At 41.1% G+C, this 16,268-nt stretch overlaps 1 protein-coding gene across 1 annotated transcript in view; it reads right to left on the minus strand.

Annotated features, from left to right (window-relative positions):
* Nucleotides 1-16,268, minus strand: part of Qin (tudor domain-containing protein qin) — a 227,942-nt gene that overhangs the window by 135,291 nt on the left and 76,383 nt on the right. Inside the window, 1 exon segment of the mRNA XM_076381779.1 lies at nt 12,613-12,620. Coding sequence (XP_076237894.1) covers nt 12,613-12,620 — 8 coding nt within the window.

Raw genomic sequence — 16,268 nt, forward strand, 5'->3', positions numbered from 1 at the left:
GGCGCCCGCGGAGTGGAGGAAAAAAAGCGGGGCCGAGAGAAAGGAAAGGAGTACGCGCAAGGGTGTTCGGATTTCAATTACGTAGGCCCTCGTTAAAGCAACGAGCTGCGCTCTCTCGATGGATTTCTTCCTTTTTCCGCGAGCCCTCCGTGCCGATTCGAGATATCCGAAAATAAATTCGCGCGTTCTCTCGATGGTAATTGCGGGGAAGTAATGCGATCGAGCTGGTTTTCCTCTCGCTTGCCTGCGACGGGCTGTCGTTCCGCGCCCGACGGAGCTCGAGTGCAACTCGTTCGGGCTCTTGTCAGTAGGCTCCAGGTGTGGAATATACCAGTGGCCTCGATGATCTCGAGGTGATTGCGAGATGTGGGCGTTCGAAGTCGAGGTGGTTCTGACTTTTGCATCCTTTTGGGGGATTTATTATGTTACTGTGCGGGGCTGGGAAGGTTCCACCTGAGACACATTTTAATATAGTAACTTTTTTGGATTTTTGGGGCTACTGAATCTCTGAGAATAACGATATTGAAAGAAATTTGAGAGTCACCCTTGGGTGAAGTTGCAGCCTTGAATTACAGTGCAGTGGTAATTTTTCTTGTGGACTTGAGAGAGATTTGGAACTTGCAGACTGAATTTAGTAGAGTGAACCAAAAGTCTGGTGAATTACTGTAATTTAATGGGGTCGCAGTTTCCACCTCCATTTTAAAATTTCTTTTGATATGAGTTACTGCGTCCTTAAGTAACAGTAAGTGATCGTCTAACAACGATGGAAATGTTATTCGCCCATTAATTAGCAAATATCACTTGAATAAAATTTCAAAAATAATGAAAATAATTACTCTATAAATAGTGCAGGGAAATATTGCACAATTTGTTTCACTATAAATATTCTCCTCCCCATGAAAAGATTAATATTCAATTCTTCTCTAACTGTAATATTTCCAAGAAATTAATGATTCTCCGAAATGAACGCGAAGGTGAGAAAATATTGCATAAAAGAGAAACGTGCATAAATTACAAAGGAAAAACTATATGTAGTATAGGCAGATAAGCTAAAAAGAATTTAATTTGCTACAGACATTAGCAATTTCGACGATGAATATCTTTGAAAAAAATTCATAACCACTGATTATTCGGGGAAGCTATAACTCAACGTGCCTCGGTGATACAATTCACAGAAAAATAAATCTCAAGGAAAAAAAATAGTTTTAAATGTATACTGATGTGTATTATAAATTATTTTTGGATAGAGTTTTGCAAAATTACCATCCCATTCAAAATGTGTGTTAAAACACTATGTAACATATGTAAAACTCATTCATAGGTACTTACTGACTAATTTGAGTTAAAAGATATAACAAAAGATATAACAAATATTGTACAGTCTCGATATAAGCTCGATGATAAATATATTCTTGTAACATTGAAGCTATTCTTAAGAAGAGAGAGACAGAAAAAAATAGAAAAGACAATTAATCTTGAATAAGTGTTTATTAATTCCTTAAATTCCCACCGAATTCCAAGTCACGAGCTTGTATCGAAACAATATTCTACTGATTCCTTTTTCACATTTCCTTTCACATAACTCGTACCTTTATCCAAACCCAAGCTACAACTCCGAGAGCGCCTCATCCGAAAAGATCCTACTTTGACCCTGAAGCAAAATCCAATTAACCCTTCCCCCAACCTCCTCCCGACGTTAAATACATTCTTGTATACTTGAAAAACTATTCTTTGGGAAAAAGAGGAAATGCCTATGAAAAAAACTGGCCTTGGAAAAAAATGGAAATTGGAGAGATAGGAAAAAAATTGGTCTTCATTAATTCCTTAAATTCCCACTGAATTCCAAGTGACGAACTTATATCGAGACAATATTCTACCGATTCTTTTTTCCTTTTCCTCTCGCATAATTCGTACCTGCATCAAAACCCGAGCCACAACTGCGAGAGCGTCTCATGAGAAAAGGATACCATTTTAACCCTCAAACAAAATCCAGCCAACCCCTCCCTACCCCCTTTCCCTCTTGATGTTAAAATACATTGCTGCACCCTTGAAGCTAATCCTTCAGAAAAAACCTATTCGAAAAACTAGTCATGGAAACGAGTTCATTAATTCCTTAAACTCCCAGCGAACTCCAAGTCGCGAGCTAATATCGAGACACCGATTCAACCGATTCTATTTTCCACGCTCCTCCCACATAACTCGTACCTGCATCAAAACGCGAGCCACGACCCCGAGGAGCGCCTCATCAGAAAAGGATCCCACTTTGGCCCTCAAGCAAAATCCAGTCAACCCGCCCTCTCCCTCCCACCGACCCCCGCGCGAGTTAACCGAGGAACAAAGCAGTAAAATCCCGCGCGGCCATAGCCTTAAACGCAGGCCGCATCGAGTGCACCAGAGGCATCATCGGTTATCGATCTCGAAATTTCAATAACGCCTTCCTCCTACCTACCCCTTTATCATCACCCTCCGCCACCTTCGCCGCGTTCTCGTCCTTCGTGTTTCTCTGTTTGTCCGTGCAGCGCGGAGAGAGCTATCTCTCCCGCGGGCGAGAATGAACAGCCGCCATTTCGCGGCGCAGGCGGCGAGGGGAGGGAGGGAGGGAGGGAGGGAGGGAAGGGGGGAGGCAGCGCCGCGAGTCGTATGCGTGCGCTGAACGAGTGCAACAGAGACGCGCGACTCTGGGGGCACGAAGCGCGCAGAGGGAGAGAGCGCGACGAACACGGGCAGGGGGAGGGGAGAGGATGAGGGGAGGATCGAGATACCGGGGATTTAAACGCCAAATTCAGAACTCCGCCAGCCATCTCGCTTCCTTCCCGCTCCCTTCTTTATCGCCGCCTTTATCTGTCCCACCCCCTTCCACCCTTTCTATGCTTCTCGCCCCCTCGCGGGAGCTCGAGTTTTACGTCACCCGATATATGCACGCGAGTTTATGCCGGAGAGCCGGTAATTCCGGTAGTTTCACGTGAACCAAGCAACACCGAAGGGTAGAAAGGGTGATGGAGTGAGAGAGAAAGAGAGACAGAGAAAGAGAGAGAGAAGGTGGCAGAGAGGAGGGGAATGGGGCACACGGATGAAAGAGAAACGACGGGGGCGAGATATATCTGCCTTAGGAATTTCAGAAGCGTCACTCGCGAGAGAGCGTAACTCCGTGGCCGTTTCGAAGGAAATTTAAGTTTCATGGGATCGAGGCAGCGACTGCGCCGCGTCTATGTAAACGGTCGTTCGTATGCACGTGAAACGAGCAGACGGATGGCGCGATACAGGTGCACGAGGGCGTGCGCGCGCGCTCCGCGGCGTGGGCGCAGGGTCGGCCCGTTCCCGCGGCTGCTGCAACGGTTATTAAAAATGAGTATCGTCTGCGCCCGAGACCCGCAAAAATTGCGTCTGTTCCTATTTGAATAATGTCTCGGGCTCGCGCTGTCTGCCAGCGACCCAAGAAAATAACCCGCCAAGCGGCCCGCTGGGAGGGGGGCAGTCGCACAGCCAGGCTGAGGGAAAAACTGTTGCTCTTTTTGGCCGAGCTGACTTCTCGAGCGACGATGAAGACATGGGAGGGTCAGGGGGTATGGTTCAAATTTGAACTCGAGGGAAATGTTTCCCATTTTGGAGCCAGTTGCTCTTGAAGTAAACAAAAAATTGGTAAATTAGCCCCTGGCTAATAATAACCCCTGGATGTGTTTTGAATTTTATTTAAATATTAAAACTATTATTACATTAAATTTTATTTATAATATTACAAAAATAATTGTCATAGAAGGTGAGTTTGAATTCAAAGGAACTATTTTTTTCCTATTTAGAAGTCAGAAGTTCTTGGAGTAGGTCTTACAAAAAGCTAGTAAATTAACGCCTCATATGATGAATTAATTTTTTTGGTTTATTTTTTTTAGTTTACATGTTTTTTTTATACAATATTATGGAAGGTGTCTCTGCAGTGCGTATCAATTTTGCATTTATACTAGAGGCTCCGAGCAAAGTCTAGTGTTTTAAGTTATGCGGTGAATGAAATACCAGAAGCTTCCGACTTTTCGTATTTTAAGAATACATAGGACGTTTCTGTTTTAGAAAACTCACCTAGTATTTTATACAAGACCCTGTTAATCATTCTGTGTACCCCGTTTCTCTCTGTTATATGAATTATTTCAGTTCTCTATCTAGAAAAAAACGCTGGGCTACCGTAACTTGAGAGTTTTTGTGATTCTTTACCTCAGGAGTGATAATGAAAGCACTTTCTAACTTGTTCTTATTTAAACTCACTTTCTGCCTGAACGATGTAAGGACGAGAAGCTACAAGTTATAGATCGTAAAAAAGTAATAAAACGAAAGAAAAGAATTTTAAAAAAGAAGCAGAAAAGTTCCACTACGAAAGTTCGTGTAGTAATTAAATATGACTGCAAAAATAAATTATTACCCGAATAAAAATTTTTATTCGAGTGTTCACCACTAAAAATATCGTTCATTACATTACTCTTAATAATACTACATTCACAACGCCAAGTCCCATTTTCTGTAAGTTAATACACCAATGCACAGCAGAAGTCCCATCACAGAATGACCTCATGTTTATTATACACAAAAAAGTACTTCAAAATTGTTTCTATTTTGCCGCCAAAAAATCCCACCTTCTATCATCCACCCAAATACCGAAACCCACCACTTAGTGAGCGAACAAAAGTTACCTGCGCGCGATTAAAAGCGCAACACGTTCCCCATGACCAGGGGAGAACTTTTAACGCAAAATGGGATGCTGTTCCAAGCGGTTATCTGCGTCGGTGATTACATGGGACTCGCGGTGCGCGCGCGCATGATTGAAACGAACCGAAGAAAAGGGGCAAAAACAAACAGTGGCGCTCGGTTGTACAAACCGCGCGCTAATAAAACTTTCAATTGCATTTCTCCCGCAAAACACGATAATTTCCATATAAGCCCTGGTCGACGTTACCTCCAGGGTAGGAGGGTGCCTGTTGTATGCAGACAAGCAGAGACGAAAGGAAGTAGATAGTCACTATGATTACCAGTCGTAAACATTATGAATACAAGTGCAGTAATAATTCATACTATTCATGTATCGCGAGAAGTCTCCTGGGAAGCATTAGGGGCAAGGCTTTCCAGAGGACTTCTTCTGTCCGCATGTGGTGCGGGCATTGGCGGCAAGACGAGTCTAAAGGACTCTAAAAGTAGACTAGACCAGAAAGAAAAGAAACAATTCATGCTTTCTCTTTCTAGTAAATCAGGAGTGAACATACTTTATTTTTGCTAAATTCCAAACACTAATTACGGTTAAAATTTTCCAAATTTTCTCTAGAAATTGCATTAGTGGAAGTGAAAGGAGTAGGGGTGTAAGGGTATTCCAGATTTTGGGTCGAGTCGGGACTCGAAAGTTTATAAATTTCATATACTCCAAAGATTTCGAAGCAAAGAATGTTGCTGGCAACATTACGACAGCCACGAGAACAAAATGAATACCAGAAAAAGTAGAGTAATTTATGTTGGTACGAAGTTCCTAGACCCATAACCACCGCTTGGCTCCACTTCAGATTCAGGCAACCGAAATTCAGAAACTCTCGGACTCCCGATCAGTGCCCCACCCGAGCCGAGACTCTCATGTACCCATAATTTCGGGTCTGCACACAGCCCTAGTAAGCATATTCGCGTAGTCGTGGATCAACGAGGAGACGTCACTCGAAGAGGAGCAAGGAGCGAAACGCAAATCGGCGCGATAGAGGTGCAGACGGACGAGAGTAGAATTACGAAAAGAATCCCAAGGGAGGGCAGAATGTCGTTGAAACGGTCTTTCAGGAATTTTACAGCCGTTGCGCGCTCGTATCGCAACGAGCGTCTCGCGGCGAAGCACCTAACACAGCCACCGATAGAAACGTCTATCGTTTCCCCCGCGGACTGTCAAGCAGCCATCCGCTTCTGTTTCTCTCCTCTATTAATTATGCACCGTTCCGTGGACTAATTTCGAGCGACGAAAAGATAGACCATCCCCCCGAACCCTCCTATGTGCTCGCTGGAGCAACCGTTTTTCCGCGCAAGGTCGTACGAAGATTACAACGACGCAGAGCCAGAGAATAACGGGCTCGTAGGATGCAAAATGGCAGAGCTTCCACCGGTATGCACCTGTAATTTAGACTTTACGACCGTCATAACCGAGACTGTCTCTGCTTTTGGCAATGCGTCCCGACACCGAGAGGCACCACCTCCACCCGAGCTATCGCTTTGGTTATCGTCCTCGGTATACGTTTCTATTTGCGCGCAGCTGATTTTATTGATCATCACAAGAGGGCTGTTTGGTAAAATGCTCAGCTCACAAGGGGGAGGCGCGGAGGGGGAAATCGCTTTTGAAATAAGGCTGGGTGCAAGTTCTAGTATAAGACCAGTGGTTAAAAGCCCTGATGGATTTTGTCATACTGAGCCTTCGTTCTCGAGATATTTTTATCTGAAGTTACCAATTTATCTTATGAGAAGTCTCCTGGAAGACGTTAAAGATAATGCTTCTTCAGACTTCTCATGGGACAGTATTAGTACATACACTATCGATCAAAAGTTTGGAATCACTTCCTAAATTGAGGAATCAAAGGTTAGCTTTGTGTACACAAAATTCAAGTAAGAGTAAACACTTACATGAATTTCTACCACTGTAGTCTCGCAAGGGGGAGCCACGGATGAGGAAATCGCTTTTGAAATGAGGCTAGGTGTAACATGTAGTACCAGAGCAGCAATGAAAAACCCTGATGAATTTTCTCATAATGAGCTTTCGTTCTCGAGATATCTTTTCCCATTTCCCCATTCATGCCTCTGCCTTGTTAGAGTATAATTTCTGAGGGAAAGTGTGAAAAAGTGGCGACCCTCTGATACTACACAATAATTCCTAGACAATTCTCGGCTTAGCCCCCTCGCTAATAGAGCCAAGCCTATTTCACCTCCGAGGTGCGAAATCAATTAACCAATCTGTATATGCAAAAGTCAGGAGCAGGTGAACACATGGCTACCACATAGACCTGGGCTGGAACCGTGGATATAATGCACAGTGAACAATTTCACCTGGACACATCCCAACTGTGAATGATTTTTCACAATTCATGTATGAATTCATATGTCTGATAGGGTTGAATTCAATGGTCCGAGGGGAATTGATGCTTTTTTTTGCAGTAACGATCACTAACCCCAAATTTGAACTCTGACTACCTCTAGCACTGGTATAACATCACCTCTTCCAAGAATTTTAACATAAGGATATACTATATCATGGTATAGAATCGAGGAACTATATCGTCAAACCTTCAGCCAGATGGAAAGCAGAGAAGAATGCTCGATGGACACACGCAAGTGAAAGGAGCGCTACTACCTACGCGACTGTTCGTCCATCGCTTATCTAATATCGTCTGCGCTGACAAGTCGCCTCGCGTGCACACGAAATCGAAAATTAATACTGCAGGTAAGACATTAAAAGAGCCCACGAACGTGACGACAACCAGTAAAATTTTGATCGCAGGCAACCTGGTCTTTGCCGCTGCCGAAGCAACGCCCAAGAGGATTTCGCTAATCCTAAGATGCGTCGTGAACGGATTTGCGCCGTGCCAAGCGGAGTCGGAAAACGAAATTTCCTTGGCCTCCGCAGAACTCGTCCATCGTGGAAGGTGTTGCCTTGCAAAGTGAGGATTCGTGAGGTCGAGGGACGTGAATTCCCACTCTTTAGAAATTAAGTCCTCAGATAAGGTAAATGCTATCTTTAATAGTAAATTTGCTGTTTTTTAAAGTATTTGGGTTTTTAGAGTATGGGGACAGGAGGATATAGTCACTTTTGGTGGAAATGGAGTCTAATTTTTTGTGGAGGAATGCTGAGCTTTATTATAGTCTTAATGCTGAGTGTGCTAATGGAGCTAAACTAGACCAGCAGTCTCCATAGCTGTTCAATTTTTTGTTACTAAGGTGAATGTCTCAATACCCAAACGTTTAAGATGTCAGATGTCCTAGTGAGGGAGCAACCTAGAACTGTATGTCCTGATACTGAAATTATGAGGTCCTAGTAAGTCCACTTATTTTCCGTGTAACAATACACCTTAGCCCTAGGGTCTAAATACAGTTTTCAGACCATCCAAAAGTGGCTAATTTTTCCATTCAATTAGTTTCACCTACAAAATACAGGTAAAATAACAGACTAAATCGTAGAAAACGTGGGTACACTATCCAGCGTGACAACGCTGTATCCATGTCTATAGAAGAATACTGACTATCATTAACATCTCCTGGCTACCCAAACCACTGGCTTCGCTAATCCTCACGATCTTCCCACGAGCTCGCTGTAAGGATTCGACGGTAGCTCAGAAGCGTCGACAGAAGCCTCGTCCAGTGTACCGAATCGCTTTCCACACAGGTTTTTACTACACGCTCTTTTAACAGGGGAAAGACCGGTTGTATGCCAAGTTGGCACTCTTTCGATCGGCCTTGCAGAAGCGACCGTGCACGATCGCTTTCTCGTCGGCCACGGCAATATTCCAGGGTACACAGAATTAAATTCGCATTGCACGTGCACCGCCTCGGTTGGATGGCCATTAGCCATCAACGAATTATCCGGCAGGGAAGAGCGGATTTTCTCGCGCTGGCAGCGCGTCATGCGCCGCGAACGAAATATTCGGGCGAAAATCTTGCTGAAATTTACATGAATCCCGCTGAAAGCGCATCGACGCCGCTATCATAATCGGCTACGCCTACGAGTCCCTCCATTCTGCAGGGTGAGCGTGCAACAAACGCCCACAGATTCCCTTTGCTACTCTTGGAAGGTTTCATTATTCTGTAAACAACAGTTTTCCACGTTAAGTGCAGATGGACGAAATAATGCACAGTGGCCAAATTTGGTGAAAAAGGAATCGGTAGATGTCCTGCTTTCGATGAGGGAATTTACTTCTTTATTAATGAACTGAGTGGTAGGAGAGGAACAGAATCTGTTTTTTAGTAAAAATACATTCTTTAAGAATGTAGGACACAGCATGGAGGAACGACCCAAATTTGGAGGCGTTGGAGGATCCTTCAGGGACCTTCACGAGAAAATATATTCAGTTTCGCAGCAACACGAGTTCAGTGATGCAATTTAATACCTACGTTTCTCTGTGCTAAGAATTCGCTTACTTCGTTAAGGGATAAATTGTCCTAAATAACGTAGCCTCGTTGTTGCGTGCAGTGTAGTGTGCATTCCAACGAAATACAAAACCAGTTCGTCCAGGCTACCACCAAAGCTGTCTTTGTCACCTGCTATGGTCAAATTTTTAATTTCCACCAGCACGACATGTGCTCCACACAGAAATTCTTTTTGTGTAACTTCCACTCATTTTTCAATGCGCTATGAATAATGCAACAACTGTGGGTCTTAACGTCTGAGGTACGTGTTTCAAGAACAAAGTGACAGTACAGGCAACTGTTACGTGAAAAATGCAATATGTTGCATGATGCGCATATTGCATTACTATTTTTTGCGCATCGTTACAGAATGTTTCACACTCGTAAAAGAAAAGCAGATTGTGGGGTGGTTTCCTAAAAATCTATAGTAACTTTATGTTAATATTTATACTTACTTTTACTTTTAAAGTAAGTTGAAATACCTTTCAGAAATATTGTTCCCATTACTGAATTTAATTTGAAAACTTAAATAGGATGTTACCATCGTTCCTACCTCAAATTATCTCATGTTACTTTCGTTCCTAGGGATAGGGACAAAAGTAAAAACTGACATACATTTAAAAAGATTGATAACATTGACTCAGACCTTCTTAAAATTTCTATGAAGCTCAGAAGTTACAGAGTCAAAAACCCAAATGGTCATGTTTATTTCTAGGCTCCCTTATCAACTTTTTCCTGCTCAAGATTCATCAGAAACCTACCACTGTGTCCTCTCCTTGTTAAACGCAAGTATGGCAAGTGTCCTAACACTTATGAGCGTGAGTGTACATTCGTTTGAATAAATTAGTGGTACAGTTGCAGGTCGTCGATGATATCGCTCGAGTCCACGGGAAATCATCCCGAGCTGAATGATATGGAACAATATTCGCCGTCGGAACGAGGGAAACAAAAATCGCACTCGCATAAACGCGGCGTTATTAACGAGTAAAATACGCGATCGATCGGCGCGCACACGGATAATCAGATTATACTGACATCAATGTGTAATATTTGAACGTATGGGAGTAATGAACGCTAAACGAGAGGCGAAGGGAGAAAGATACAGTGAACAGGTGGGAAACGAATTCTCGATCAACTTTGAGCCTTCCATTAAACGGCATCTACCGACGTTATTAACCATCAATATTTGGGAGTAGTTGACGTGAAATTCGAGCGCGCCGAATGCTGCCCGCGAGATTGATTTCCTTCGGTCATCATTAATTTCGACGTTATCGAGCAGCGACTGCCAGTCTCTTCAGAGAGGCGTCGATATCAGAAAAATCGACAAACGAGGCTGTGCAACTGCTGCTGGCCTGAGGATCATTATTAGGGTCAGTTGGATTTGTAGGGTTAGCAGATACGCTGAAGGTGGTGAAATGCAAGTGGAGCGAGATTTTAATTGGGATGTCATTTAAGACATCCTGAAGACATATACTGATCTGAAGCTTAGGTCGTTTCAAAGACGTCTTGCGGACATTTTTAGGGGTACAGTAATTTTAAGTTTTAGTGACTTTAGTCTTTAAGGCATCTCACAGACATCTCTGTGTTATATGGCTAAGTATGTCATGAAAGTATTAAACCAATGTTTGAAGTATAAAAGTGAATTTAATATTAACAATATAAATGTATCGTGAAAAATACATGTTAATCTGCACAAAAAGTGGCGATGACCTTCAAAAGTCGGAAAAGGGCGACTTTCAGAGAAAAAGGAGTCCAATCATAATATTTTTAAGATACTAGGATGTGCAAGATAAAAGGAACACCCTGTATAATCTCTTTACATCTAACTTTTATCAAAAGTTATACTAAATAAAATACTGATATGCCATTTGCATGCCCATTTTTCCTGTGTTACTAGAACTGTGTACAGAGTTGTTCCGTTGGCAGCATAAGTGGACATTAGCCAGTAGCCAAGTGGAATGGATCAGTGTAAGAATGAATGCTAGACTTGAGGAATTTTTAAATTACTATAAAACTACATTTTTATGAAGAATTCTTCCTTAAAAATAGTTCGTAATAGAAACTCTATTATGTATCAAAATAATCCCACATTCGTCTCGCACGTTCACTGAAAACCATTCGCCTTCCTAGGGTAACTAAAGCCTGTTTCAAATGTAAAATGAATGAGCCATGAAATATCGATTCGTGCTGTTCAGTGTGCTGCTATTTAGATGTCCCACTTTTTATGTATTAAGAAGTAGGTAAATTGAAAGTATCGAAATCAATCAGAGAACTGAACCTTTGTACCGTCGTTTATGGAACTTCGTATTTCTCAGACTTTCTAAAACAGTAGGAAATATAAGTATCTAGAAATATGGAGAAGAATCTCTTTGCAGCCATAAAATTGAGCCATTAGAATCCAATAATATTAAGATACTTAACAGCTCTTCGAAATGTTACAGTGTCTTGCGACGTGTGTATACACTTCGCTTTCACGAAGAGATACAAGGAACCAGGTCTCGGTATCCTTTCACTTTCGTGAAGGAAGAACCGATCGGATACAGGAACGCAGAGTATCCGCGTACTCAAGTAACACTGATGATATCTTGAATATCGAAACTGTTCGCGATCAATGAGATAAGCTTTTTTTTAGCCATAAACCTTATTCAGTTACATAGACTGTGTACGTGCTACATAGTTGCCTTTAGAAGGCTGCAGAACTGTCCAAGTGCAAAAGCAGCCATTTTGAAATAACCTCAAAACTAAATCTGGATCACAGGACTAAAGTTTATTAATTCATATAAAAAGCAAGTGAACTTGATCCATGGTTAGCAGAGTTAATTCTGTGTCTAGGGAGGAGAGAAATCACATATCTACCAGAATCTACGTACACTGATAACATTTTTTCAAAATTTTTGAAGTTTCTTATGTTTTATGAGAATGAGAAGTTTAAGACGAGGGACATATCAGAGACGAATGATTCTATCAAAAGATATGCAGGTTTTCATTTGCAGTTATTTATGCCCTACTGCAGTTTTGACCAATTAGATTGCGTAAATTGTTTTTGGGAGGAGCTTCCCCGCCTAGCACCACCATTAGGCTGCACAGAGGGCGACACTGTCGCCTCCTAAGGTAATAAGGGCAAACTCTAGAAATTCGAGTTTCGAGAAAAATGCTTTTTATTCATTTTCTATAAGCGTCATTATTATCCACAAAACCTCATCTTCCTTCCCTCTATTTTTATATTGCATTTTTATTTATACTTTTGAATATTTTTTGTACTTGTCCACTGGCTCAATTTAGACCCGCACAGTATCAAACATATTTTCGCTTATAACTTAGAACTAAGGCCGACAGCCCATTAGATGTATAAGAAAAGTTTGTTCAAAATCTCGTCGACCATAATACATCCAAAAACTACCGAAATCGACTGTGATGTGACTAGTCTGCAGGTTCTCCACACAAATAAAAAAATAAAACGTGGTTTTGGACTTGTACTGTTCTGCAACCCCGCACTTCAGCTTCTCCACGTGCCCAGCTCCGCGAATCCCCTAAAAAAACGTAAGCCGCGAATGTCAGCCACGCAACAGGATCGTTATTCCTCGAGTTCTGCCGCGGATCGTTTTACGAACAGCGGTAAAAAGAGATCGCGAGAAGCCACGCGGCGCGATGATATTACTTCCCAACGAATCGGGACAATGAAGCTAATTTATTCACACGCACAAGCGGCGGATACTGGCAGGTAACGGTGCACGTGCGGCTGCAACTAAATGGCCTCCTGTTCTTCTCGCAAATAAGATCTCCAGCGTATAAAGCATACCTGAAAGAGGAAGACATAATTCGTGGTGTCGCGCCGCGAGCGTCGAACGAGTTCATTCGCCTAACGAATCGCCTCTTGCTTTCTTACTTTCCTTTCCGTCTAATATCCTGCGAGGTAACGAGGGCCTTTGAAGCGGATACACTAGGAATCGAGTGTGTGGTGGGAATGGAATCTGATACAGACCTGGACACTGTTATGGTGATTTTGATACATTTAAGATTCAATTTTGTATTTTGTTTCTGAGCCTTTATGCATTTTGTATTCTATATTTTGTTTGTATTTTTTATTTTTACCTATCCTGAGACTCATTTTGTCGTGCATCGAGTTCAGAGATTTAGGCCAACAATATATCTGACAATAAGTTAGGTCTGAGTTAGTACTGTATTGTAACTGATGCACTTAAAATTCAATTTTGTATTTTACTTCTTGTTTTTTTCATATTTTCTCTGTCTAATATTTTAACTGCATTTTGTATTTTGGCTATGCATTATCCAATATTTATACTTATTGCTTTATCTGTTCGCAATCTTTTACCCCTATCTTGTCTTTTACTAGCTTCAGAAATTTAGACCATCAGTGTTGAGTCAGGGTTAGGTTTGAGCTAGAGTTATTCAATCAATAGCTCTATGTTAGATTTGGATTAACCCTGTGCAATAATTACTACATTTAACATTGAATTTTGTATTTCATTTCTTTTTTTATCTGTCTATTGTATTTTACCTATATATTATCCTGTATATTTACTTATTCTTTCGTCTATATTCAATCGTTTACACTCGCTTTGGTTTTAACTAACTTCAGATATTTAGGCCACCAAGAGGTCAGGGTTAGGTCTGGGTTAGCATACTTCAATCTTTTTGCTCAAATCAATCTCTAATTTACTTCAGATATGTAGGTCATCAATGGGTCCTAACGTCCCCCATAAATCTTGCAATTAGAATCTCACTAGCAAAACGTAATAGCCCTCAGCCATAGCCTAAAACTCGAAGTAGCAATAAAAAGAAACTTAGAATCAGAAGTATTCCACTGTTGAAAGTTGAAACTAGAAAAACGATCGATTGCAACAGAGTGACTCTGCGGATTCTGGTGAACCAGACTGTGGAGACATTATGAGTGGCTAATAAAAACATCAGATTTCTAAGTAGAGCAAAAAGATTCGGCTTAGGAGTCATTGCCATCCCTCGTCAAAGATTTATTTGCTGTTATTCAGAGAACTACTGATTTCTGCATTCTCTCTGGAGCCTCTCCAGAGATTAAAATACAATATAAAAATAATTCACTCTACAACTCCCAATTACTATCAATCATAGAAGGTGTTTGCTCCAACTCAAAACGATGGAATATACTTAACTTTAACTACACTAACAGTAACACTGCTCCAATACTTATGATCAGTACTGTACGTATCTGGACTTCCAGAATAACCTCCGTACAGAAGTTGAAACTGCTAATAAAAAAGAAGAAACTTTTTAAAATCCAATTAAACGAAACACTCTATATATCATTCATAATCAGATAAACAGAAACTAGACCCAAAACATGTGAAGGAAAGTGCGACAGACGAAATGTCTGCTTCCAAAATCCTGACCAGGTCGTCGAGTATCGTGAAAGCGTGAAATTTCTCGATTTCTGGCACAGTTTGAAAGAAACAGCTCGAAGAATAGGAAATACTGGCACTCTGGGCTTCTCGACGGAAGGCGTCCCGATACGATTTCTCGGTTAGCCGTACACGTGGCCACGGTATTCTATATAAGCAGAGGGGTTTCCCCCAAAGAAAGAAACCTTAATAGAGTGCGTTTACCCTGGTAAAATTGGGAAAATCGCTGCACTTCCGTGAACCACCACCACGCACACTTTTAAGAGGCTTCGACGACGCTGTTCCAGCTGAAAGTCGCTTTACTGTTCTACGCTGTAAACGGTGAATACGTTATTGCGGGGAAAGAATGAAACTGCTGTACGCTGTTCCATAATGAAATCATTTCGCGCTCTTTTATGGATATTCCAGTAACGATACTTTCGTGTATGGCACAGAGGAACGCTGCAGCCAGTGTATACACTCAATCTCCCACTCTCTAGATTTCTCTTTCGAGCTTTTATTCTGTGGCATTCCTTCTGAGAGTTTAGAAACCTTTGTTATCGAAAAATTCAGAGATTTATAAATTTGGGAATGTATTTGTGAAATTGGGATATACAGTAGTGGCTAATAAAATCCTCAAACTGGGGTTATTTCACGTGAAATGGGATACTTTTGGGAGTGATGTCTCAGGCGTTACACAAATTTGGATATGTTGCAGTCTTCAGTGATGCTTAAAAGTATCTTAGAGTATTTTTCAACATTTTCAAAATTATGGATTTTACAGCTCGCTAAAAATATTTGTCTGTGGTGTCTAAATACATCTAAATTGTCATACTTGAAAATCAAGATTACTCCTATAAATGATATAACGAAATATCTAAACTTGTTGTGTGATCAATTTGAGTTCAAGTTCAAAGTTCAAGTAACGCTATTTTATTATTTAGTGAAGTGCCTGATCACTCGTTCAACTACCTCATCAATGACCAAAAAATTTTCGCAATGCCAAGTAGTGTTACTCGCTAACAAAAATAATATTTACATAAGTCATGAGATCAATGAATGGATTCTGACACTCTTTGAATCGTACTGCTATGTAATTGCCAGTAATGATAGCCTGATGAAAGTGGGATAAAAAATTGGTGTCAATCACTGAGTAGCAAGATATCACCATCGAATGAAATCACGTGTACTTAAACTTGCTTACACAGCAAGTATACCAACTTTTTTCTTCATAAGCAACACTTCCGATTTGCGTAATGTCTAGCACGCTACGAAGTTCTTTCATTAGGTTACAGGATGCAGGTGTTTGTTGTGCATAGTAATAGTTCCTACTTTGTGGCTGAAGGAAAGTTCGAGGATGAAAGTTCTGTATATGTGATGGAGGATAATATGCAATTAAACATATCAAAATTGTATGAAAGGGATAATCAATTTTTATCATAAAAAAGAAATAAATGGGAGAGTGTTTAATTTAATTTTTTGAGTTTCCTAAATTTTTCTATTTTTTACAGAGACTTTCCTAAATTTTCTGAACTTTTTTAATTTTCTTAAACTTGTTAGTGTTCCATATTTCCTCAATTTTTCATTTCTTTTTTTTATGAGTTTTTCAGTCTCCCGAATTTTTAAAAGTTTCTAGATCCTCCGATTTTTCGAAATTTCCTCAGTCCTCCTAATTTTCCCAATATCTCGCGTTCCTTACATTTTTTCAGTTTCCCACCTTCTCTATATTTTCATCACTTGCACGCTTTCCTAAGCTTCACAAATATTTCAGTTTTC

This window comes from Calliopsis andreniformis, chromosome 7, assembly GCF_051401765.1.
Source record: "Calliopsis andreniformis isolate RMS-2024a chromosome 7, iyCalAndr_principal, whole genome shotgun sequence".
Taxonomy (NCBI): domain Eukaryota; kingdom Metazoa; phylum Arthropoda; class Insecta; order Hymenoptera; family Andrenidae; genus Calliopsis; species Calliopsis andreniformis.